The 25,531-nt window shown below is 38.8% G+C and overlaps 1 protein-coding gene across 1 annotated transcript in view; it reads right to left on the bottom strand.

Annotated features, from left to right (window-relative positions):
- Positions 1 to 601: 601 nt before the first annotated feature.
- OXCT1 (3-oxoacid CoA-transferase 1) overlaps positions 602 to 25,531 on the bottom strand; it is an 88,300-nt gene continuing 63,370 nt past the window's right edge. Inside the window, exons 14-17 of the mRNA XM_052670374.1 lie at positions 20,280 to 20,369; positions 15,180 to 15,260; positions 12,437 to 12,538; positions 602 to 4,775 (exon numbers count right to left, since the gene is read on the bottom strand). Coding sequence (XP_052526334.1) covers positions 4,740 to 4,775; positions 12,437 to 12,538; positions 15,180 to 15,260; positions 20,280 to 20,369 — 309 coding nt within the window. The 3' untranslated portion in view covers positions 602 to 4,739. The remainder of the gene's footprint in view (positions 4,776 to 12,436; positions 12,539 to 15,179; positions 15,261 to 20,279; positions 20,370 to 25,531) is intronic.

The following is a 25,531-nucleotide window of genomic DNA, read 5'->3' as shown; positions in this document are numbered from 1 at the left end:
TTTTCTTCACTTATCAGCTTGCTTTCCTATGATATGGGAGATAAAATACTGTGACACACATACACATATATTCTGTTTGAAACAGTGACCTCATTCGCCACAGACAAGCATTTTCATCACTTTGCAATCATCCAATTTATCATTCACTAGGTGGATAATGGAATTGGCTTTCATTTGTCACCCAGTACTATTTTCAGAGTGCAGCCACACACTAACGTCGATAATAAACATCTCAAATGCCATCATTTCTGTGGTAGTTTCAATCAAAAGGTAAAAAGCACTTCTCTAAGGACTATATATATGCAGTCCATTATTTGACTTGATTGAAAAACAAGTCATTACACAAATGAATGTGATAATTATGTTTGAGATTGACCCAACACAGAAACTGACGAGAAGAGTGCATGTGAAGCACGCAGCCATTGGCTGAGTTTCAAACTTTATTATTTCTATTTAACAGATCCTTCCACCTCCAGCCAAGCAGCTGAGGGTTTTTTATGTGTGCTCAGGTATGACGTGCTGGTATGAACACAAGCTAATCTTTTAATGCTCATAATGGCAGAACAGAACACCATGAAAAACAGTCATGACAGATGTAACCTGGGATTTTTAGTCTTCATTTTATTGATTGTTTTGCAAATACATAGAAGGACTTTGATGTATAGCTTACAGAGCTTACAGTAAAACATTTTACATCATTCATTTCTTGCTTTTTCAGGGATGAAGTCAAGAAAAACAAAGTAAGTCTAACCTAGGTAACAATAGAACTCCATCTTCTTCCCAACAAAAAGCATCATCTGTCCTTGTCTCAAGAATGCTGTGAAGCACCGATAACCTCAGTGATGCCTCAATAAACGTTCTTGCATATCAGCTCTCTTACAGCCATGGAAGAAAAATGAGGATCTGCCATCTGTCTAATACCGATCATCACAACTACTGCTTAAGAGTATAGCTATGAGCCACACTTGGGTCCACAGAGAATTAAATCACTTAAAGTGTTTTAATTTCTAATCCTGCTTTACAGATCTCAGCTAAAAAAACTGGAGTCACAGCTTGTTGTAATTAGCTGGTGCACATGCAAGCATTTTCATAATAACAGTATTCTACACAAAACAATGTCCTCAAGATAAAAAGTTCAAGTGTGACATGCAGATGTGTGCACCACTGGTGTATACGGAGAGCGCCTGTTCTCCTCGCTTCCCCAGCCTTCAGCACCACATCCATCTTTGCTCTTTTGCATTACATCGATACAAACAAGAAACAGAAATCAAACATTTATCAAGTAAAAAAGCTGCTCATCAAGGGTGACCTCCAAGCTGAAAACATAATGTGTTTCACAGATCTTTGCTAATTATTCTTCCTGTTAGGGAAGAAGCAAAACATCCCCTTTTCCAGGAAACAAGAGCACAGATGACAATTCTCAAGGCAATACGTGGAGAACTGGAAAAGCTGAAGTGCAGTTGTTGGCTCCAAATTCTTTGAGCCAGAAACCAACGTCCTGAAGTCCCAAACATTATCAATCATTAGTCTTTTTATAAGCCATATATTACAGACAATAATGGCTTCTGTGCGTATGCCAGCAAAGCATAGTTCTACAGAAGAAGCAGCATAAACTTGATGCCACCCTCGGAAATTTCTCCCATACACTATATATCCCAATAATTACATGCTGTAATTACCTAATCAGTTCTATGACTAGCATAACAGAGATAATTGCAACAGAACAACATTTATTTTGTGGATTTCTCTGAGACTCATCCCACTACGTAAATACATTTTTTTCCTGGGTAAACTACTATTGACTCCCCTCTCCTGTACACAGTTTTTATATACCCTTAAAAACAGCATCCATTCAGAGTGCTCCCCACAAAAGCTTTAAATGACAATGAAAAAGAAATCTTCAGAGATCGCATCCACCCAACTCTTTGGCCTGAAGGCAATGTTAGGCATCTTTTACTGTGTAAAGCACCACAAGGGTCAGAATTGTCACTGACCTGTTTTTCTGGAGTGCGGCAGAGGTCTCTATGCTGCTCTATCTGAAACCAACACTGTTTCATAAATCTGAAAATCACCCTTTGTTACACAGAGACTTAATCTGCAAAACCTCTGTGAACAGAAATTCAGTCTGCACCTTAGATTGTTCCACAGAAGTAGAAGTAGCCAAACTTTAAGAAAATTATGAGACTGAGGGAATATCACAGAGAGTAGATAGAGGAAATATGGAAACCAAAGCTAGGTAAAAATGCGTGCTAATCCTGGATTAAGGTATTCTGGAACACTTTGATCAATGCAATCTCATGTCTTGCATACAAATTAGCTATTAAAGAAATCACCTGCAAACTGTGGAACATTAGAACGTATCTAGTGTATGTACAAGACATTTCTTTTCATGGGCTCAGCATTATAGCCTTGCCTACACATTCAACCTATTCAATGGCCTACCACCCACTACTACATATTAGATCAAGTCATATAACTTAGTTGTTATGGGATTATTTTTGTATTAGCATGAAGGCGCTAAAACAGGTATTTTGTTTATTCCTTTGTGTGAAAAACAAGAACATATTCTGTTATTAACAAGAGATTATCAAAGAACTGCTTAGCAGTTATATACAACTAAACAAAAGTAATCTCTCAAATCAATACAGTTGAACTGCTATAAAATCCATGTATGGGTCAAGTCTAATTTTATAACTATCCCATGGAAAAGTAGTATTTCTCATTTTAGAATGGAGAAGTGCAGCACATTTTTCCAGTGCAAGGTTACCAGTACAGTCCAAAGGCTAGTAATAGAGCTAGACATTGCAGGAATTTCATATCTGGTTCCCTGAAAATTATTATATGTCTTCTACACATGCACTGAAAGCCTTGTCCACACAGTATTAGAATGCCCTTCTACACCATGATCAGATGATTAGGCGTCTGGAATATCTCCCCTACAAGTACAGGATAAGAGAGCTGGGGCTTTTCAGCCTGGAGAAGAGAAGGCTTCAGGGGGACCTTATAGCAGCCTTGCAGTACCTGAACAGGGCCCACCGGAAAGCCAGGGAGGGACTTTTTATAAAAGACAGGATATGGGGAAGTGGTTTTAAACAGGAAGAGGGTAGATTTAGACTAGATATTATAAAGAAATTCTTTATTGTGAGGGTGGTGAGACACTGGAACAGGTCACCCAGTGAGGCTGTGGATGCTCCCTCCCTGGAAGCATTCAAGACCAGGCTGGATGGGGCTCTGAGCAACCTGGTCTAGAGGGAGGTGTCCCTGCCTATAGCAGGGGTTGGAACTAGATGATCTTAAAGGTCCCTTCCAACCCAAACCTTTCCATGATTCTATGACCATATCCCAACACTGCCTATTGCATATATGAAAGGCATATTTCTTCATGCATATACTGTTTACACACTTAATCTGTTCCTGTTCTGACATAAAACATACATCACGAATTATTTTCACTGAAGGGCCTTAGGTGTTCCTATTTAGATGAATGACAGAAATCATCCTATCTGGAAATGACACTATCTTAGTAAGCATATATTTCCCATAAATTCATGCTCTGTATAAGGAAGACCTATTGTGCTAATAAGGGGTGAGATCTAGTGCAGTCATAACTACGTTACTGATTTGCAGAAATAGTTGTCCATAATTAAGAACAGAGAAAATAAGATCTGAATCAAATAGCAGAAGCTGACTTATACTTTGATTGTCTCATGGTATGCCTTCTAGTTATCATGAGTTTGGGTTCCAAACTCTGTAGCTGATTCTCTGATCAGCAAGTGGTGCAAAGTTATTGTTTTTGCTTTTAATCAACTGTATTCACTTCTGAAGAAATCTCCCAGATGCCCACAACATTTTTGTCCCCTGCATCTCTGTGTAACACTGGAAGAACAAGCCTCACTCCAGAAACAGTCTTCATTTGCCTTTGAATGGAGGTTGGAAGAAGGATTCTAACTGCATTAAGAGTGGGTTCAGATGGAACAGCTGTACAGCTAATCAATTGTCTGCAGGGGGACAGAGACATTTTATCTTCCTCCTGCAAACTATCCCCATTCTAGCTTGTACAGTTTAAACAGAAGGGTTAGAGGTGGACTCTGGGAGGTGTCTTAATGACAACAGACACAGAGGAAACAGCAGATACATTCAGGGCTAAGGACCCAAATGTTTCCATTGATACAAAAAGTTTTGTCAAAGACTTATTCAAAAGTTCAGGAAAAGAGAAGTCCATATTACTGATGTCTTTCTTTAGCTGCATGCATTTGCTATACGCCGCTCCACAAGAAAACCCACACCTTTAGAAGAGAAAGAACATAGTGCTGTAGTTACAGAATGATAGGGTGATCTGTAAGTTCAGTGACATCAGCAAAAGCAGAGGCAAAAAAGATTGCATGGTCATTTTGTGAATCTCTGTAAAAAATGTACTATTTGGCAGTGAGACTACAAGGCATTTTTTCTGACAATGTTCACTAACTTCTTAGTATAACATTATTTGAAATCTTGGGAATATACGCACAATTCTATTAAAATTGGTAATGCTATGGAAGAAAAATTCCACTTAGGCTGATAATCACAGCCTGAGCTTAACTATCTGGAAACTACCTACAAAGCCCTTAAATCAAATAAAAAAAGAAAAGAAAGAAAGAAAGAAAAAAATAAAACTGCAAAACAGTCATCGATTCCTCTTCACTGAGCTTCCATTTCGAAACAAGCCTTCTAGCAAGTCATGCCCAGATTCTGCTGCAGGTTTAAATCTGCCTCATTGGTATCAGTTTTGGTGAAACCTAGCAAGGAGAGAAAAAAAAACAGAACAGTTGGCATACAGATACAGCAGTACAACTCATAGTTCACTTTCACCTCTAATTACATGCTACTGAAGAATGAAGACTTAAACCCATATACTGGAGGTATTTCAGGGATCAACACTTGCACCACTAAACCTTCTGATGTATAAGTATGGGACATTCGTGGTGCTAGTATCTAGTCTTTAAACTTTATTTATTTTGAGTTGGCTTCTGGTTTAAGAATGCAAGTAAATTAAATCTGGACAGATGAATCTGCTTGACCCTGATAACTGTGTGGCCTTCTTGTATGGCTTCCAAGAAGGTATAGCTCAGGTCAGGTGAAGCAGTTACTCAATTACAGTGTACAAGATGGTATGAACATATAAAAAAAATAGCTAATATATTGGCCAATAAGTGGTTATAGTCTGTGTACAGTGCTTGCCATGAACAGCAATCTGACAGATAGCTTGAGGCACAATTGCTTCAACTATCATCTCCTAATCCACTTGTGATAACGTACCAATACATTGAACAATGCAGGGGCAAATAGGTGATACCCAGTATATGACTGAATTATCAGAGAAGTGTAAAGCACACCAAGGAATCCTATAATAATAATTACACCTTTTTACTCAGTAGCCAAGTTCATTGTGGCTTTCATCCTGACACACCTAGAGAGAAGATGCTGTCTATCAATGATAGGTCTGCTCAGAAGGAGTTAAACAAGTTGTGGAATGTGCATATTATCAGACAATATACAATCAAATGTATATGTTTACTAATTTTAATTTTTTTGCTTTAAAGTTGCCTTCTTCCATTCATTGGTTCAGAAAGTGGGAACTAGGAGAGTGATCTCCCTCCTACTGTAAGCAAATGTTCCTACTCCTACTGTAATCAGGTTCGTGACCACCTGAGGAACCTGAATGTGCGTAAGTCTATGGGTCCTGATGAGATACACCTGAAAGTCCTGAAAGAATTGGCTGCTGTGGTCGCCAAGCCACTCTCAATGACACCTGAAAAGTCACAGTGGTCAAGTGAAGTTCCTGGTAAGTGGAAAAAAGGCCACTCGATATGCATTTTTAAAAGAGTAGAAAGGATGACTCAGAACTACAGACCTTTCAGCATCAACTCAGTGCATGGAGGATCATGGAGCAGATCTTCATGAAAGCTATGCTACGGTACTTGAAAAAGAGGACCGTGATACGAGATAACCACCATGTCTTCACCAAGGGCAGGTCCTAACTGATCAACCTTGCCACTTTTAATATGGGCACAACTGCATCAGTGGACAAGGGAAGAGACACTGATGTTATCCATCTGGACTTTAGTAAGGCCTCTGACACTCCAAACTTCTCACTTCCCTCCAAACTGCAAAGATATGGATTTGACGGGTGGACTGTATGACGGACAAAGAACTGGTTATGAGATCATTCCCAGAGAGTGGAGGGTGATGTCTCAATATCCCAGTGACATCAGTGACAAGGTGGTGTCCCTCAGCAGTCACTGCTGGCACAAGTGCTCTTTAAGATCTTCATCAGTGACACTGACAGTGGGGTGAAGTGCATCCCCGCCAAGCTTGCAGATGACACCAAGCTGTACAGTGCAGCAGACGCACCCAAGGGATGGGATGCCATACAGAGAGATCTAGATACGCTGAGCAGTGGGCCCAAGTGAACCTGCACAAATCCAAGTGCAGGGTCTTGTGTCCAGTTATTGGCTCTCCAGTTAAAAGAAGGACAGGGATTTTCTAGGAATCCAGTCACAAGGCCACAAGGTTACAAGGATGATTAAGGGCCTGAAGCAATCCCTGTGCGAGAAAAGGCTGAGTAACTTGGGTATGTTCTGGCTGTTGAAGAGAAAACTCAGTGGGGATGTGCTGTCACCACTGCTTAAACATACTCCCACAATTTCACTGTGCTCACATCCACTCTTTGGTCTCCAAGAAATGTTCAACAAGTGTTGATGAATGTCAGGGGGTGCCATTTTTCCAAGCACAACGTTTTGCACCAGGGTCATGGCAACCCCTGCTATCAGTACAAGCTGGGGGACACCAGGATGGAGCACAGCCCTGATGAAAAGTCTTGGTAGATGGTGGTGGTAGATGGCAGGCTGGACATGAGCCAGCTCTGTGGCCTCGCAGCCCAGAAAGCCAACCATATCCTGGGCTGCATCAAATACTTGTGGTCAGCAGGTTGAGGGAGATGATTCTATCCCTCTACTCTGCTCCGGTGAGACCTCACCTGGAGTACTGCATCCTGATGTGGAGTCCTCAGCACAGGAGGGATGTGAAGCGGTTGGAGTGCATCCATAGGAAGGCCATAAAAAATAGGAAGGTCCAAAGAAAGTAACACTTTTGCTATGAGAACAGGCTGAAAGAGCTAGGGCTGCTCAGCCTGTAGAAGGAAAGGCTCCAGGGAAACCAGATAGCAGCTTTTCAGTAACTAAAGAGACAGTGTAAGAAGGAGACAGACTCTTTCACAGGGTCTGTGATGACAGAACAAGGGGAAATGGTTTCAAACTGAAAGAGGGGAGATTTAGATTGGTTCCATGAAAAAGTCTTCTACAGGGAGGGTGACGAGGCATTGGAACAAGTTGCCCAGTAATGTGGTTGATGCCCTGTCCCTAGAGATATCCAAAGGCCAGGCTGGCCCAGGCTCCAAGCAATCCTACCTTGCAGTAGATCTCCCTGTTCATTGCTGGGGAGTTGGACTAGATGTCTTTTAAGGGTCCCTTCCATCTCAAACAATTCTGATTGTACAATTCTAATGTTGTAATTCTATGCATCTGCAAAATCCATTTGTTGTACTGGAAGGTCTCCAGCCAATGAAAAATAAATAAAACACAGTAAGCTTAAATAGAGAGGATGAAGAAAGAAGGTGTAAGTGGAAGCAATACAGAGCAGACTTTGGACTTCATTGTTAGACATGACTGCAGGCCTGCACTACATCTTGAGGAAAACCTCTCCACAGACAATCCAAGCCTCACTAAATACATCCTGTTTTCAGCCTTATTTATATAGGTTCCCCAGGATGAGATCTGAATCAATTCATGTGATCTTGCTTGTTCAGGATGACAGACAGTTCCACAGGTAGCGGGCTTCCAGTTGGTTAGTTTGTCCCACTGAAACACAATATACTGTGCTCCTGCCTCCTTATCCCATCTTTTTCACTTAACGGTACTGAACAATTCAACTTACTAAAGAATGATATACAGAGGCCTTTTTCACGCATAGGAAGGTTGTATTTCCAGTACGAATTCAATTTCTAAGTTATCCTTCCTCTAGCCACAAAATGTCATCACTTTCATTCTTATGAGAATAGTCATCAAGAAAAGCTTAGTTCATGAATGTGTTTACTATATCAAATGCTAATGAAATATTTTCAGTGGATGGAAACCGTTTATTGATTTTACAAAGTTCTCTGTGAACTATGATAATAAACAGATGTAGAAGTTACAAGTGTAGAGGAGCTGGAAAAGTTTCCTGAGCACATAAACATTCCCAGACAGTTCCAGAAATGTTTCAACATTTCCAACTCAAAGCAGGTATGTGCCTCACTTAATTTGGGCCTCACCTACGAATAGTGGCATTGAGGAAAACACTCTTGCTAGAGGATGAAGACAGCACCATTAAAACTTGAATACTGCAATGGCAAAAGACAATTATTGGAGTAGGTTATTGCTTTTCTCCCGTCATAGGGTTGGTACCATCAAAACCTCTAGTGTTTTACATTTCAATGAGCATACTACATTAATAGCACTGTCTGCACATTTGATGCTAACAGCTGTCATTTTTGCGCACCACTATTCACCTCTGAAAAGGTCTGATCCCCAGGAGAGTGAAGTGCCACAGTGTCTGCTGAACATAACAGAGGTAATGAAAGACCATACACTACTGGGAACTGGATGCAAATAGAATTGTTTGCTTTAAATAAATCCGGTTAAATAACCAAAAAAAAAAAAAAAAAAAAAAAAAGCCAAAAAAAAGCCCCCAACCAACCATCAAACCCAAAAAAACAAAACGGTAACACAGGAAAGGAAAACAAGTCTCCAGTGCAGAAAGCCCTCTGAGCACGCTGCTTTAAATCGCAGCAGAATCATCCAATCAGCACAGATTTTGATAAAGGTTGAACATGCTTAACAATGGCTATTTCACAGCACAAAGATGCATGTTTATTACTTTCTTATAGTACATCCTAAGCAGCACACTCTTAGTATTATTTCACTTGCTGGAATTACAGCTCATCTTGGATGTTTCAACATGCTTTGCTGATGTTTAACAGGCAGGTGAATGGGCAACAGTATACTTTGTGGTCTGGTTTGCCTCAGACTTGTAAGAGGATGACTGTAGCTGAGGATTCATGGCCTCAGGTACTCCCAATGCTCCCAACAACTCAAGCTTGTTGACTTCCAGAATTCCAACACACAACATGTCCATGGTTATTTCATTATGTTTATCTACACCAAGCAAGTCTTTCAAGGCCTGATCCTGAATGGTGCTGAGTCCTAATAACTTCCAGTGTTATTATCAGGAGTAAAAAAGCAAGTTATTACCTTTTAAGAACTTTCTGTAAAGCTGAGCACTCATTATTACAAAAATCTAAATAAAAATAAAATCTACAAATTATGCTTTCTCAGTCTCTGCTTTCATGGTCTCACCAAAGGTATAAACAAGTACAAGCCAAATATATTTACCTGTTAAGGCAGCCTATTTCCTAAGGAGCAACAATTCTCATTTAAATATACAAGATAAGCCAATGTGTTGCCTTCATAACACAGTAGAATTCAGGGTGAATTTTTTATTTTACAACAGTCTACAATCAAGACCCTTGATTCTAAATCCTTTCCTTTTTTTAAAATGGAAACATACAGCAAAATGTGTCTCAAAAAGCCATAAGGACTACAAAGCTCTCCAAAAAGAAGTAGTTGCATAGGGAGATGTAGTTACATATGAAGGTATAGTCATTCCTTAGTCAATCCCATAGTTAAATCTATGCTTATTTTAGTTTAGATAACTCTGCATCCACAGAGAAAAGCTGTCAGGAAAGGGTCAGCTCCTTATTTTTTACCCATTAGTTCTGTTTCAAACTAGCAAAACGAACCAAGGAAAAAATCTCTGCATTTACTGCTGTAATATAGTATCAATGAAGTTTCTATCGCCAGTACAAATGAGAACAAGATGTCTCATTCAGGGAACATAAATAATCAAAGCACAACTGTTACTCTTGCAAGGGAGCCTGAGGCAAAGTCTTGAAATGTGGAAAAAAGACTAAGGATACTATTTTCTGAACAACTGTCTACCACAGTGCTCAAATCGCTGTTCTTTCAACTTCAAAATTAAGCTAGGGATCTGCACCTGCTCACTGTATTAAAATCAAGTTCTAAATCTAGCATCATGCAAGGGTGACCTAGTCTTGCAGCCACCAATGCCAATACAATAGCAGTTTTGGTGAAGATTTCAATGACAGAAGGACAGGGTCATTGTGACCTGGAAACATCCTTTAGGAGGGAAAGGAACAAAAAAAAACGTGGGAGAAAGGAAGAGCTAGTGCTTTTCCAAACCACTGCTTTAGTGAACAGATCATTCTGGTTCATTCTGTGTGTTTGCAGAGCTATAGAAATTTCAGGCATTTTTAAGGAACTATGGCCCAACAGGTAATGCTGACCCACGCACATATTCTGGCAGAGGTCAGCACAGTACGTGCTTTGCAAGCATTTATGGAAGCTGCTTGCTTTCAGATAAACACAGAAAAGTGTACAAGCCAAGGAGCATCTACACTTTTCATGCCCATAACTGTCCTTTAGTGCAGCTCATGATTTCATCATGACCAAGGCAGCTACACAAAGCAGATTGCGGTGGAGTTTGTCTTCATGAAACAGGAAACAGGTGGCTGTGAAGTGACCCCTCTAGAGCCTGGTGAGACAGATTCCAGAACAAAGACAGCATTACACTGCTCACCAATTGCTAACTTCAGGCCATCCTTAAAATTCAAATTTTATACCATTTCTTTGTAACATTTACAGGGAAATGCTAATGGCTCAGTGAGGTGGTGCTAATTCTTTCTTAATAGTCCTAATAGTCTTGCCATGTGCTACTGCAAAGCTTTTCTCTGCTAGCCCATCGTTTTGAGCTATTCATTTCTTTCCCTGAATACTCTGGATCCTTCTGCTTCAATTGCCTCCATCACAGGCTGGAAATTACTTCCGGTAATACCAACTCCCATATACATACATACATACATAGATCCTCTGAATCAAAAAGAAACCAACTCCTTCCAAAAAACAGGTTCAAGACTGTGAAAATCCTTCTTTGTTTTTTTTTTGGCTCAAAGCTTGCTTCCTGAGGTATTTCTTTTTGTAAGACTGTGATTGATTTGTTGAGGAGCCAAGTGATGGGTGCTAACCGTGTGACAATCGACATCACTTCAGGAATATTTGAAAGCCCCCTCCTCCAGAGCTGCTTGCCTCTGGAAGAGAGTGCTCAGGAGTGTTTACGGGCGGAAGATCTGGCCTGTGACTAAACAGCTCCAGCTAGGTATGGGAAAACTGGGGAATGATAACATCGTGTTCTGTGAAAAACAGGATGCAGATGGGTATCCCTGCTCCCTCTTATCTGCTTGCAAGGCCTGGAAAATGGGAACAAAGGAGTTTCCGCTGAGATCCCAGAGCCAGAAGCTGCCACTCCGAGGAAAGCTGACTCGACCACTTTGGATTTGAGCTGTCACTCCAAAGACAGCTGACTCGACCACTTTGAAAGCATTGAAAAGGGGCCATCATTGCCATAGTCCTCGTTCTCCTAGTCGTCATCAACAGAACAATGCCCAATGACCCACCACTACTGAAGATCAAAGACTGAACTACGAACCACACTGCATCCATGGTGGCGACTATCTCTTGCTTCCTATAAAGACTCCTCGCTTCTTCTTTCCTATCTCTCTCTTTCCCTTCCCCATTACCCTAACTCATAATAGTGTCCATCCTCCCTTTCTCTATTTCCCTAATTAAGATTTGTAATAAACTGGTTGGACCAACATTTGAACTGTTGTTTCTTAATCTCACACTGGGTATACAGATGTTAAAAAAGAACCTCCTCTCCCTCCTATAAATTGGAGTGAGACGAAGACATGTAAGAGCTGGCGTCTCCTTACAACAAAGTCATTCTCCACGGTTTCATTCTATGCATATGGTTACTAAACACAGCACCTTTCAAATTCAACCTAAAGTTAATCCTCAAATTAAATACATCAGCAATCTTGTAAAAATGTGCTCTAGGTCTGGAAACTGCAAAGAGGAATATTTCTATCCTTCATTATCAAGTATTCCCAATTACCTTCACAAGACAAGTGTATATTGTCAAATTCACAATCCTCACAAAAAAAAAAAAAAAAAAAAAAAAAAAAAGCTGACCTCTCCGCCAGATTTACAATACAGAAGAAAAAGCTTTATTGTATGAATGCATGAGGCCATGAAGAAACTACGTTTGTTATTGACCACACATATGGAATCAGTTATGTTCCACTGTACTTTCTACTAGTAAGTCAGTTTTGTGTTAACATTAAATGATATTTAAGAAAGAATGTAAAGGTAAAGAAATCAGTGGCTTTATGGATTAACGACAAGGCAATGTAAAAGGAACAACTGTATTTGTTTGTAAAATGACTTACTGTGAAGTCACAGCCAGTGCTTTTCTTGATATCATCCACTGACAGTCCTTCCCAGATTTCCACAAGGGTGAGTCCCTTTTTCTTGTCCACATCAAACACAGCCTGTCAGGTTCAAATAGCACCAAATTAATTTTTATTATTAAAAAACTGAAGATCCAAGTAGTAATATCGTACAAATCAATTTGCTAAAAAGAATTTCTTCAGTAAAAAATGATACCATTATCAACTGGTTTCACATTTCAGACTGACCAGTAGAGATTTATTCATACCTGAAAGAATCTGAAGTGTAAGATGTGTTGATTTTGTGGGAAAAAATGGGCAACTGCTCTTCACTGCATGAAATAAGGACAGTGTCTCCTGCTCTGATGTGGTGAGAAATGCAAGATGCAAGGGAAATGGCTGAGACATTCTTTGCTACAAGACAATGTCCGCCAAGAGGTAATGAAAAAAAACAGGGAAAGCCATCCTCATTCTTTTGTTTTGCTTTTAGGACTATAGGGAGGTAAATGGTGGCTGATGAATTTATCAGATGATCAGCACCTCCAACAGCTATTAAACATTACAAATTTTAGTTTTTTTGTAGCTAGCTAAGAAAGAGAAATTTTCTTGTTCTATTTTTAAAATGAATCCTCAGGTGATGTAGCTGAAGGAGCCTTTTCCCTGATGCCTTCCTAAGACAAGCTTTCCACTTTGAAGTCTCTCAAGCACGGAAGAACACCTGTAGAACAACACACACTATAATGGTGCCCAGAGAATACACAGGTTGCAAGCTAGCTGCCACAAAAACCACCAAGTCTACATTCATTTTCCTAAAATAAAATAAAATTTTAAAAAGCCAATAGCAAAAGTCCAGTGAAAATTGAACTTGGAAGGAAAATGGTACCAGAGAGCAGTGTTCCTCAGGGTCATTACTAGGAATGGATTTATTTAATACCATTGCTAGTGGAATGGACAGTAGGATGGAGTGCACCCTTAGCAAGTTTTCAGATGACATCAAGATAAGCAGTGTGGTTGACATGCTGCAGGAAAGGAATGCCGCCCAGAGGAACTTGACAAGCATGCAGGGTGGGCCATATGAACCTAATGAGATTCAACAAGGCCAAGTGCAAGGTCCTGCACCTGGGCTGGGGCAAACTCAAATATGAATACTGGTAGGATGATGAGTGGATAGACAGCTGCCCTACAGAGATGGACTTCACTGCTTCTGGTAGATGAAAAACAACATGAGCCTGAAGTACACACCTGCTGCCCAGAAAACCAGTTGCATGTTGGGGTTATCAAAAGAGGTGTGACCAGCAAGGCAAGGGAGATGATTGTCACCCTCTGCTCTGGCTTATGAGAACCCACCCAAAGTACTGAATTTAGGTCTGGGCCCCCCAGCCCAGAAAGACATGGGGTGATTGGAGCGAGTCCATTGGAGGTCCATGAGGGTGATCAGCAGGTGGGAGCACCAAACCTATGAACCTTATAGCAGCCTTCCATTACACCAAAGGGCTATCACAAAGTGGAGTGATAGCACAAGGTTTAGTGTCATTAAACTAACAAAAAGGTAGATTTAGATTAGATATTAGGACAAAATTCTCAGCTATGAGTACTGTTGAAGCACTGGAACAGCTTGCCTACAGGAGCTGTGGATGTGCCTTCCCTGGAAGTGTACAAGGAAAAGTTGGATGGGGCTTTCTGCAGCTTATTCCAATGGAAGGTATCCCTGTCCATGGCAAGAGGGCTGGAACTAGGTGGTCTTTAAGGTCCCTTCTAATCCAAAGGATTTCATGAATACTATGGGACTGAAATTGTACTTCTGAGTCTTAAAAGAAAAGCTGAATTTAAGGAAAACAGACACTAGGAAGCTAGCGATGAAACAGTCTATAATACAATCTAAATAGTGTTGTACATTTGTGTCATCCTTCATTAAACAGCGAGACCTGATGAGCACTGTGGCTCAGAAATTTTCTGCACATTTTTATTTGTCAGTCCTTGTTCAATGCCAGTTTTCTACAGAAAAACATCCACATTTTCATTTCTTCTCCCTTTGTTTGTAGAGGAAAACTTTAAATGACAGTAGCAATACTCCACTGAGAGAAAACAAATTCTGCATCAGCACTTTTGAAGCATTCTACTTAGTGTGACAGATGGCTCACAGAGGGATTACTCAAAGCCTTTAAAAATGTACACATTGATAATAAAAGGAATATGATTACAGCAAAAATCCTAAGTCACGTACGCTGCTGAAAAGATCCACTAATGCACTTTGAACACTGGCAATATCAAACAGACTTGCACTGGACAGTAAATCGCTTCACAAATGCAATCAAGTGAAAGCAAAAGATAGCAACAGGACAGATCATGTGTCTAAGTTTGTAATATATACCAAGAAAGATGCCAGTTACCTGACATGAACATTTGAGGAAAACGTGCATTTCATGATTTGCATCTTATGAGGCAAGTTTTCAGGTATACTTTGGAAAAAATAACCAAACATGTTCCTTGCATATTTCTCATGGATAGCATCTCTGTTCTGATGGTCACTGTGATAACCATCCAACATGATGTAATCAGTGAAAGATTTAAAAGGAAAATATGAGCCAACGTGTCTCTGGAATTGAACTCAAAAGGAGTCTTTGTCCTTCACAAGCAACAGATACTGAATATATTCTTTATTTTTACCACACTTTTTACTGCTTTCACTTAGTGTCACTGAGAGGAGAAAAGAATTGAAAAGAATTCAAGAAAAGAACTTTACCTTCTCTGTAATGATGCGATTTACACATTGCTTCCCAGTAAGTGGTAAACTGCATTTTTCCAAGATTTTATGGACGTTACCCTGCGTTTAACAGTATACAAACAAATGTTAATTTTAAAAAACAGTGCAACTTTCTCTGAATTCAAGTATGTACATTAAAAAGGAAAACCACAGCTGCAAGCATTCAGTGTTATTGAAACATTCACTGCACTCAGAACATTATCTGAACTCACTTTCATGGCAGATTACAATGCTGACAACTTGGAACAGTTCTAACTGAAGCCCTGACTATAATGAGATGTCGAATAAGATTCTCAGTGTACTACTCAGCGGCTCCTGAGTTTAGAAGTTCAATAATTTCCTCTTCTACTGCAGTGTGAGGATAAGTCACACATGGGACCTTATTGATGACATGTAAAGGTTAGAGAATGACATTGTGAACATAACATTACTCTGCCTCATTTATTATAAGCAATATGTGCAGGACCAGCCATACTCATAGGCATTTTGAACCCCTATGGCTCACGTGCATACTCACGCTTTGAAAATAGTAAGGCCAGTTTCTTTACCCACATTCCATTTCCTTCTCCTCTGTCACTCTAGAAAAGCACAAAAGCAGACTAGGAGATGAGCAAGATATGCTCATCTTCAAGTACTATAAGAGAAGCTACACTGCCTTTACTTTTGTCAGTACCAATCAGCCTATAAATACAGTACAAAGTAATGCGTATAAAGAGATCAGGACTTGCTTTAAGATGCTTCCCTTCCTAGATATCAAAAGGTAGCTACTTTAGATAGTGGGTAAAATACTGCCTACTGAAAAGGCATAGCTACTGACACAAAGCTGGATGTATAAGGCTTAGGTGCTTAGGTCTGAGGGGTTTTTTGTTTGTTTTTCCTCTATCAATTTCCAGTTATGCCTTTCAAAACTCTTGGAGTATTGCATGTCTCATTTAACCATGTGAATGCAATACTTTTTAAAAATGCAATCATCAATTTGCCTTAAGGCTTAATATGTTAAATATTTTTGTTATATATGATAATAATAATATATATTATTTATATATTACATATTAAATATATCTTCGTTTTATTCCTGAGTAAAAACAAAATGGACTTGCAGAGATGACAGCTTGAGTGGCTTCCATGACCCTTAAAAGTGATACATTCCAGCTTCTTAACATTTGAGATGAACGTTATTGTAGCATGAAAAGTGGCTTTCAGAACTCATCCATCAGGGCATTATCAGTATGGGAATCCAAGTGGAATTGCAAGAATTTTTACTATCTGAATTTATACAGTATTTATTCAGATAAATGAAGAAAAGTTTGTTGTGTAGATCTCCACAACCTCAGGCTGTTTCATTCTGCTTTAAATACGTAGGTTGCTGGGAAAGTAATGCCTCCTGTTTATTTCCACGGTAACTACAACAGACATGAAGAATAGCTACAAAACACACTTCTTCATCATAGTCGCCATCATTAGCTATGCATTTTCGCTGGATAATGAACAAGAACTTGCATGCCACTCTTCTAAAAATCAGTATGGCCATACAGAACGCAGCTTCTTTCACGTCACTGCTGAAACACATCACCCACTGCCTCACTGTGCTCCCATCCACTGTTTAGTCTCCAGAAACATTCAGCAAGTGTTGATGAATGCTGGTGGTGCCATTTTTTCTGCATGGAGGAATTCACTGCCACACCTTTGCTTCATACACACTTCCATGTCAGATGCCATTCTGTTAGACTGCCCCTCTGCTGCCATCTGTCACGCAGCAACAAAGTGGAATGGGATACTGGTGGGAAGGTTTGTTCTCTACTGCCATCACCCAGCTCTAATGTTGTGTACCAACATAATAAAATAGGAGGCATTAATTTTGGAGCAGTCCTCAAAAATTCTGCTGCATTTTTAATGGACACTTTTATGGACAAAAAATACCATAGTTTTGTACAACATATCAAAACAAAAACTAATCACAATGATGGAAAATCAGTGCCCCGTGTTTCAGTCATGACTAAAGCACACGCTTAAAAATAGTTTCCATTATACTGTTTTAGTTGTGTAGTCAAGTCATTATGGCACCTGAAAGTCATTACGCCATCTGAAAGTGACCAGCACTTTATGCTATTTTGCAAAGTACATCGATAACAGTGTGGATGTAAGGACTTCTATATCTTCTGGCAGTATTTACCAGACTGGGCACAGGTGCACAGTGACTGTTCAAAGATTAAATAACAACACTAAATTCTGGTCTTTACAGTTAACCAAAAATCAATTTCACAAAAAATACACAAGAGCTATCATAGTAAATTAAACTGAATCCATCATCCAAGTGTCTTGCAGTGGCCTAAACAGATAGAGGAAAAATTGAGCCACCCTTCATCAGCTATTCCCTCCTGGTTCATGACACGCTGTGATGGTTAGGCTTTCTAGGCTAGCAACTGCTTCTGGGCAACACTATTTAATTGTCACTGGCAAACTCATAAAATAGTTTAATCCCTTTCATATGGGTGTAATGCTTTGAGCTCCAATAACATTCTGCTAAAGATCCACAATTTCATTAGCTGACTCTGAAAAATACTTCTTGTTTCAAACCTGCTGGTTGCTAGTTTCTATAGTTTCAGTTGTCTACCCCCCATTTTTTTTTCTTTTTCCAATAAGGCAGTGACTAGCCATACTGCATCCGTACCTTCATTATCCCTCATATTTCTACTCTGTCTCACTGATATTTCTTACTCTGAATTTTTCTACATGTCATTTAAGTCCTGTCATTTTTCTTCTGTATCTTTCAGCTTTCATGAAATGTAAATATTTAAGTTATCAAAAATTAAAATATTTGGGAGCAAAGGATGTTCATTATTATTCTTAATATATTGCATATCAGAATAAATTATTTGGGTGGTTCCTTGAGTGTGAAGAGAGATACCAGTTTCACCCTCATAATTTAGTGTTAATTGTATTTTGTCTGCACTGGATTCAGCCTATTGCTAAGTTTGAAAATTGCAACATGCATACTCAGGATATATTCTGAGCAATGTTTAACAAGCTGTCGCTGTTATATATAAAACAAACAAACAAACACCAAGAAGTACAAAAAGAGAAAAAACAACACTTGAAAAGGATTAAAAGATCCATTACAAGATGACAGATCAAACAAAGCTAACTACTACAACTATTTATTATTGCATATATCCTGTGGCTTTCCACTGTATTTCAGTCCATCAGACCTTGACTCACATTTATTTACTGGAGGCTTTAATGTCTAATGATAAATTTCTTGTTATTTATTTGGAAAGTAATACAACAACAATGTCCCTAATTAAAGAAGCCTGCAGATAAAACAGATTCCAACAATACAGGCATACATTTCTTTTGCTCAGTAGCCCACCTGACTCTTGGGAAGAGGAAAGAGGGCTCATCTAATGCTTAGGTATGGTTAAAATTACAATTTGTGAGAAAATCTTCATGCTAAAGAAAAAAAAAAAAAATCAGCTCTGTAAAAGTCACCCCAAATAAAGGCTTCTGACTTTCAGAACTGGCATTATAGGTCATACAATTGCTTGGGCATCACTCTTCCACATTTTCTCACTAACACCTACTTAAAAACAAACAAAGAAACAAACAAACAAAAAACCATCTAAAACATGTAACAGAAGATATAGATGGTTTTGCTTTTATTTTTCACATTCAACTTCTATACTTTACCTTCTTCATTTTTGGGCAAAGTAGCAGCAGTCCCAAAAGGGTGCAGTTGTATAGTTAGGATGAAAGAGCCCTCCATTGTAAAATAAGAATAAATAAAAAACCCCATATACTTGGACTCACTGTGCAGTATATTCCTACAAAAGTAAATACGTAAGTTATGGAAGACAGTAAAGCCTGAAACAGGCTTTCTAGAAGTACATACCAGGAACCTCATATATATAAAAATCCAAGTTATACAGATGTATGTCAAAAAAAGAAAAAAAAAAAAGAAAAAGAAAAAAGCTATAAAAGCTATGCCTGGCCTACTTATCTGAAATATGTGCATAAGTGAAGGGATACTCAGACACCCAGTTGTTGTGGGGCTGTGATAGGGATGCAAGTCAGACAAATTTGCTTTGCTCTTTTGATTATTTATTTACACATATGCATACAAGAACCACTGGGTCAGTCCCAGTTCTGTTACTTACAATGCACTACTAGAAATCACAGCTTCTATAAAAACCAAATCAGAAAACAACAACAAAACCCCAACTTGTTGAAAAATATAGAAAGTGAAGATTCATTCCTTAAGTCACATTTAAAAGAACTCCACAACTATTAATATAGTTATCTTTCATATTTACTGCCAGGCAAATTCCTTATGCTTACCCCTACATATACCGGCAGAGATATTAATCTTGAACATACCTCTTGACTTGCACTGATTTACAGGAGGCTTTGGTGTCTACACCAACAAATTATGAATAAGAGAAACAAAAAAAAATGAAATAGAAAGTCATTTTTAAGCATTTGTTATAGTTCCTTGGGACTAAAGATGCTGTCCTTCAAACAGCTTTTCTCATAGCTAAGACTGTACAATTTTTAAAATTTTCAAAGCTTTCTATGATCCTCTGTGGAACACTGTCTATATCTACAAACCTATCTCTACAACAAGGTCTCTAGATTAACCTCTACCACGTCACAGTAAAACAAGTAAGGCAGCCTGCGTAGTATCATGCCAAAAAGATCTGTTTTATCAAGCTGTCAGTACCAATTTGACTGATAGCTTCAAAGGTAAATATTTTCCCAGTACAACAAATATTGAGCCATTGGGAACCTCATTTCCCAAATTATTCTGACGTGAAGAGTAAAATTTTCAGGGTAGCATCTACCGTAGCTCTGCCAATTGTAACTCTCATTAAGTTTGCACAAGCAACGAAAAAAGTATGCAGCTTTTAAATATCAAATTAATATTTAATTTTTTCCATGATAAACAATTAACTTTCACGAGGCCAAGAAGTACAATTGTAACTAGTAATAAATCTGTAAAATCCTTATGAAGTGACAGAATTAATGTAAAATGTTTGTTTTGTTTTTCTAGCAGAGTGAGTCACATAGAAGATACAGCCTTACCTTGGCTGAGTGCTCCATGGTGACAACCACTTTTGTCTGGGCACTAGATACCAGATCCATGGCACCTCCCATTCCCTTCACCATTTTACCCTGAAATCAAAATTTTAATAGAAATGTAACATTTGTACTAAAAAGGAAAATAAAAAGACACAGCAAAAACAATACACAGGTTGCAATGGCAGGACAAGATAATCAGCTTTCTTCTGAGCAGTAAACTGTTATCACACTGTATTAAAAAGCTACTGTTTTTCTCATTTTGGGGTCTACATGTGATGCAAACAGAAGAATAATAAGTGGAACAAGGGCTCACTGTCACCTGCAATGTCACAGTGTAACTTATATCAGAGTAGTGCCAGTGACTTCATGGGAGCCCTGACACTCAGAAACAGTGAATCTTGTTATAGGGGGGTCTATCACTTAAAATGAAGCATTCATTCTCACAATTATAGAAATGTCATTATTGCCTCAAAAGAAAATCTTTGCATTTGAACATAGCAACAAGGACATCTTAGCACTCTTTACCTTGAAGTTTAGAAGGACATTGCTTGTAACACTATATCATCACAAACCACTCCTTTTATTCCATTGCAGATGTATTTGGATGTCATTTCAGATCATGGACAAATAAATGAGTTTGGAGCATTATTCACTCCAGTTAGTCCCTCAGACCAAGCAATGCATTTTGCCTCTGAGACTCATTCTTCTTTCAAGGAGTGTCAAAACTGCACCTGTTGTAATAGCAGCTGTATTATGGTGTGCAGATATGCCTAATTCTGCTTTTTATATTGCTATGGCATTCAGTCCCTGCCTGCTTCCACCATCTTAAACTGAACACATATGATCTTGGAAGGTAAGCAGTTCAGGCTTGGCAAACTTCTGATGTGCAACATTTGTAAGTATAGTATTCTATTAGTACAAGGAGAGTAGTTATTTTTAGACTGCAAACGCCAGACACCCCAAGAAAACAGAAGGCAATGACCTCACATCACTCCTGAGTCACTTGGGAAAGGACCTGGTATGACAGTGAAGGTTAGAAGAAGCATGAGGAAAGGAATTTTGGAGATCAAAATAAACTATTTTTGTCCCAAACGCTTCATATTTCCTCTGTTTTCACACTTGCTATCTTTCATTAAAATAAATTGTGGACAGAAATATGGTTATGCTGTTTTAAATACGAAATCTAAAAGTATATGATTCAACAACATGGGACTTCCTACTGTAAAGTTTTTCTCTTGTGCTTCCACTTATTAGGCAGGCAGTTCAGTACCTTACTAGCTATGGCTCATGATACAGAGCATATGGAAGAGATTTGTCTCATTAAGCTGTCAAGACAGCAATTTAATGAAAGCTTCTTCATCAAACCAAAGGCAATATATATTAAAAAAAAAAATTGTTTTCCACAGTGAAGAATAAATCACGTCTTCCAGTATCTATAAACAACTCCTTCAAAATTTCTTGTATCAGAGTAATATTAATCACATTAATTAACATTACTACTAAATACTCTTTTGCAAATACATAACGGCAATGAGAGGATTTCTCTGTACTTAACTTCCTGGCACTGCTCTTATAATTCTCCAACCTACTCTGAAATACAGAGCTCTCACAGAAACTGCAGTGACCTCTTGTCAGCCTGCCAAAGACTCACTGACGAGTAACTGAAGACGACACATTATCTCCGTAGTAACTCAAGAATGTGTTTGCACTCAGGATTATGCTATCAGTACATTCACCCTGGCAATGTCATTAGCTGGTTCTACCAGGCCTTTTAGCTCTAATACCTAAAGGGCTACAGCAGCTAGGAAACATCTGAAGAAATAAAAGCAGATGAAAGTACATTTTTTCTCATCTGACATCTTCACATCTGAACACCATTTGGGTGGTCAAAATACAACATTAAAGAGTCTAAGTAAGCCATTTTGTTTAATAATGATTCCTAAGCAGCAGCCTTTCTGTAGGTCTGATGGGAGTACCAATGATAACTTACAGCATTCGAACAGAAGTCTGTGAGTACTCTAAGGTACTAAGTACCTTAGAGGATGAGATAGTCAAGATACAACATATTTTTAAGAGAATGAAGTTTTTCCCAAAATGATATAGTAAGTCATAAAGATACTGTATAGCAAGATGGTTACTATGCATATGGGTATTTCAAACAGAGTAAAGAGAGGTGCCTGATAGAAAAGAGGAAGCCTTTTCAAACACTATCAGAGTCTTGAATCCATCCTCTTGCTCTGCATGCTTCCTATTTCTCCTGAAGGCCAGATCTTCTCTTCCATAGCTGGTATTTATGGCTACTCTCAACATCATAGGATAAAATGCATCTCAACTGGTCTGGCTAAGTTAAAAGAACATAATCTTTTGAAACAAACAGCACATAAACTGAGCATCAAAGCAGACACTAATGATGCATTCAAGAAACAGTGATATACACAGCACAACAAAAAAGATAATCAGAATCACATGCAATTAACCAGAAGTATCATACATGACATTTTTCATACTACCACTGATCATAGCATTATAAAAGATGTCAATCAGAAGGTAACATCAAAAAATATGCATAAATCCACTCTAACTGAATAGAAACCACAATCCTTTGTCCACTGCTTATAGCCATATGCTGTGTTTAAAAGAAAAGTAGGCTTATAGTTGATTCCAAAATGAAAGCTACGCCTGCTATTTCACTTTTGACTTCTGCAAAAAAGATTGGATGAAGACAATCAAGAAAGATGGATAAAGTTGAAGAATGTTGAAATGTTCTGAAATATACTTGGTTTGTCCTTTTTCCTCCTCTGATATTTATGACTTTGTGTTGCAATTACAGAATTAATGTAACTTTATTATCAGCTATGACTGCTGGATTAGATTCTACTGAGTACAACTGAATAACCATTAGTAAGAAACACCAGGAAACTATTAAGAGTTTTGAATCAGCAGAGTGAGCAATGGAACACAAGCATTCAATACTGACTGAATGCAACTATTTGAGTCCAGCACTGTTATGCACATATACACAACATGCTGAAGTTCTTTCTTTGTTTGCTTGTTTTTTTAGAGGATGTTTAAAATAATGTCTTAGTTCCGTGGCTTAGCCATGCAGAGAATTACCTGATTTTCAAGAATGTTGACCAGGTATTTCCTGTCATACATGACAGAAATTAAAATAAAAAATTCAGTAAAACCTTAGAGAAGATGGAATACAAGTTCTCAAGTGACCAATAACTCTTGGCAACATTTATTAATACATTTTCATTAAAATGTAATATGCACAAATAAGTGCACTAACTATGGCTTGGATTGAAAAGGACCTCAAGCATCATCAACTTCCAATCCCCTGTCACAGGTAGAGCCGCCAACCACTAAGTGAAGCACTAGATCAGATTGCCCAGGGCTCCATCCACTCTGGCCTTAAACTACTCCAATACCTCACCACTCTCTGAGCAAAAATCTTCTTTCTTCACATCTAATCTAAATAACCCCTCCTTTCATTTAAAACCATTCTCTCTCCCTATCACTATCTACCCACATAAAAAGCTGATTTTCTTCATGTTTATATACTCCCTTTAAATTCCAGAAGACTGCAACAAGTTCTTCCCCCAGCCTTTTCTTTTCCAGGCTGAACAAGCCCAGTTCCTTCAGCTCCAGCACTCGGATCACCTTCAAGGCCCTCTTCTGGACCCACACCAAAAGCTCCAGATCTTTCATGTATTGGGGGATCTAGACGTTGATACAGTACTCTGCCTGGGGCTCGTGAGGTTAGAGTAGAGTGAGACAATCACATTCCTTATTCTGTTGGCCAGCCCTCTTCTGATGCAGAACACCATTGGCCTTCCAGGCTGCAAGCTCACACTGCTGGCTCATGTAAAGTTTTTCACCAACCAGATCCCCACAAGTCCTTCTCAACTGGTCTCAAGGAGTTCTTTTCCTAGTTTGTATATATATCTGGGATTACCTCAACCCAAGCGCAAAACCTTGCACTATACTGAACCTCATTAGATTCACAAGGGCCCACTTTTGAGTTTATCAAGGTCCTTCTGGATGGCACCCCCTCCTTCTGCTGTATCAACCACACCTCTCAGCTTGGTGTCATCAGCAAATTTGCTGAGAGTACATTCTATCCCATTATCTATGTCACTGATAAAAATACTAAGGAGTGCCAGTCCCAAGATGGACTTCTGGAGGATACCACTCATTACTCGCCTACGTATTTATATAGTTACTTTCTATGAACAGAAAATGAAGACAGCATAATGCAAATGCAAAGAACATTAGTCAAATTTTATCTACTTCCTATAAAACTAAACTGAAGTAAATGCTAGCAACAGTTTCAGATGATTGAGAGAAATTCTAATGAATGCACTGAGAAACTATATCTCAAGAGCATCTCAGAGCAGATTGTGGCATAGTTCATTGACATTGATGGACTTCATAATGATGAATATTATTTCAGTGTAATGCAGAAGTAATGTCTTCCATTTTCCTCTGTATAACATTCCCCAACACACAGCACATTGTGCAATAATTGAATATTGGCTGCATACAGTAGTCACCATTGTTACCACTAACCCACAGATCAGGAGTCTTCTGGTATTTGTTAGTATTTTGAGGTCAAACAGAATTTCATCATCTGCTCTCATTACATAGATGCCTACTGCATACCTGCCACTTTCCACAACAAAAATTTAAGAGAGAATATGAATAAAATATGAAGAGTGGGTTCCTACAGTCCCTCCATCATGCAGTCTGACAAAGAAGAATGAATACAAATGGTATAGAAAAGCCCTCAAAAAGTTAGGAGAGCTACAGCCAACACAAAACTCTTCCTTTATCCTTTAAGGCTCCCGACACTTCCAACAGTAGTAATTTCATGCTACAAGGGCTTTGCAGGGCTTCTAGGCAAAGGGCTTCCATCACTCTGCGGGATTTCTATCTACTGGGATAGGAACAGTTACTTGATATATTACTGCAGTCTTTGATCCAAAACAGTTGTCCCTGAAAAACCGACATCTAAAATGTTAGGAAATTGCTTTTCCAAAAGAGTGGTCAAGCACAGGACTGGGCTGCCCAGGGAAGTGGTGGAGTCACCAAGCCTGGAGGTGTTCAAGGAATGTTTAGATACTGTGTTGAGGGACCTAGTTTAGTGAAAACTACTGGTGATTAGTGGATGGTTGGACTAGATGATCTTGTAGGTTGATCTTTTCCAATTTTGGTGATTCTATGAAAACAAATTTCATATTAAAATAATATCC

Source organism: Tympanuchus pallidicinctus, unplaced genomic scaffold (assembly GCF_026119805.1).
Source record: "Tympanuchus pallidicinctus isolate F22 unplaced genomic scaffold, pur_lepc_1.0 scaffold9, whole genome shotgun sequence".
NCBI lineage: Eukaryota > Metazoa > Chordata > Aves > Galliformes > Phasianidae > Tympanuchus > Tympanuchus pallidicinctus.
The sequence above is the reverse complement of the archived record's forward strand: the minus strand, read 5'-3'. Positions and strand labels throughout refer to the sequence as shown.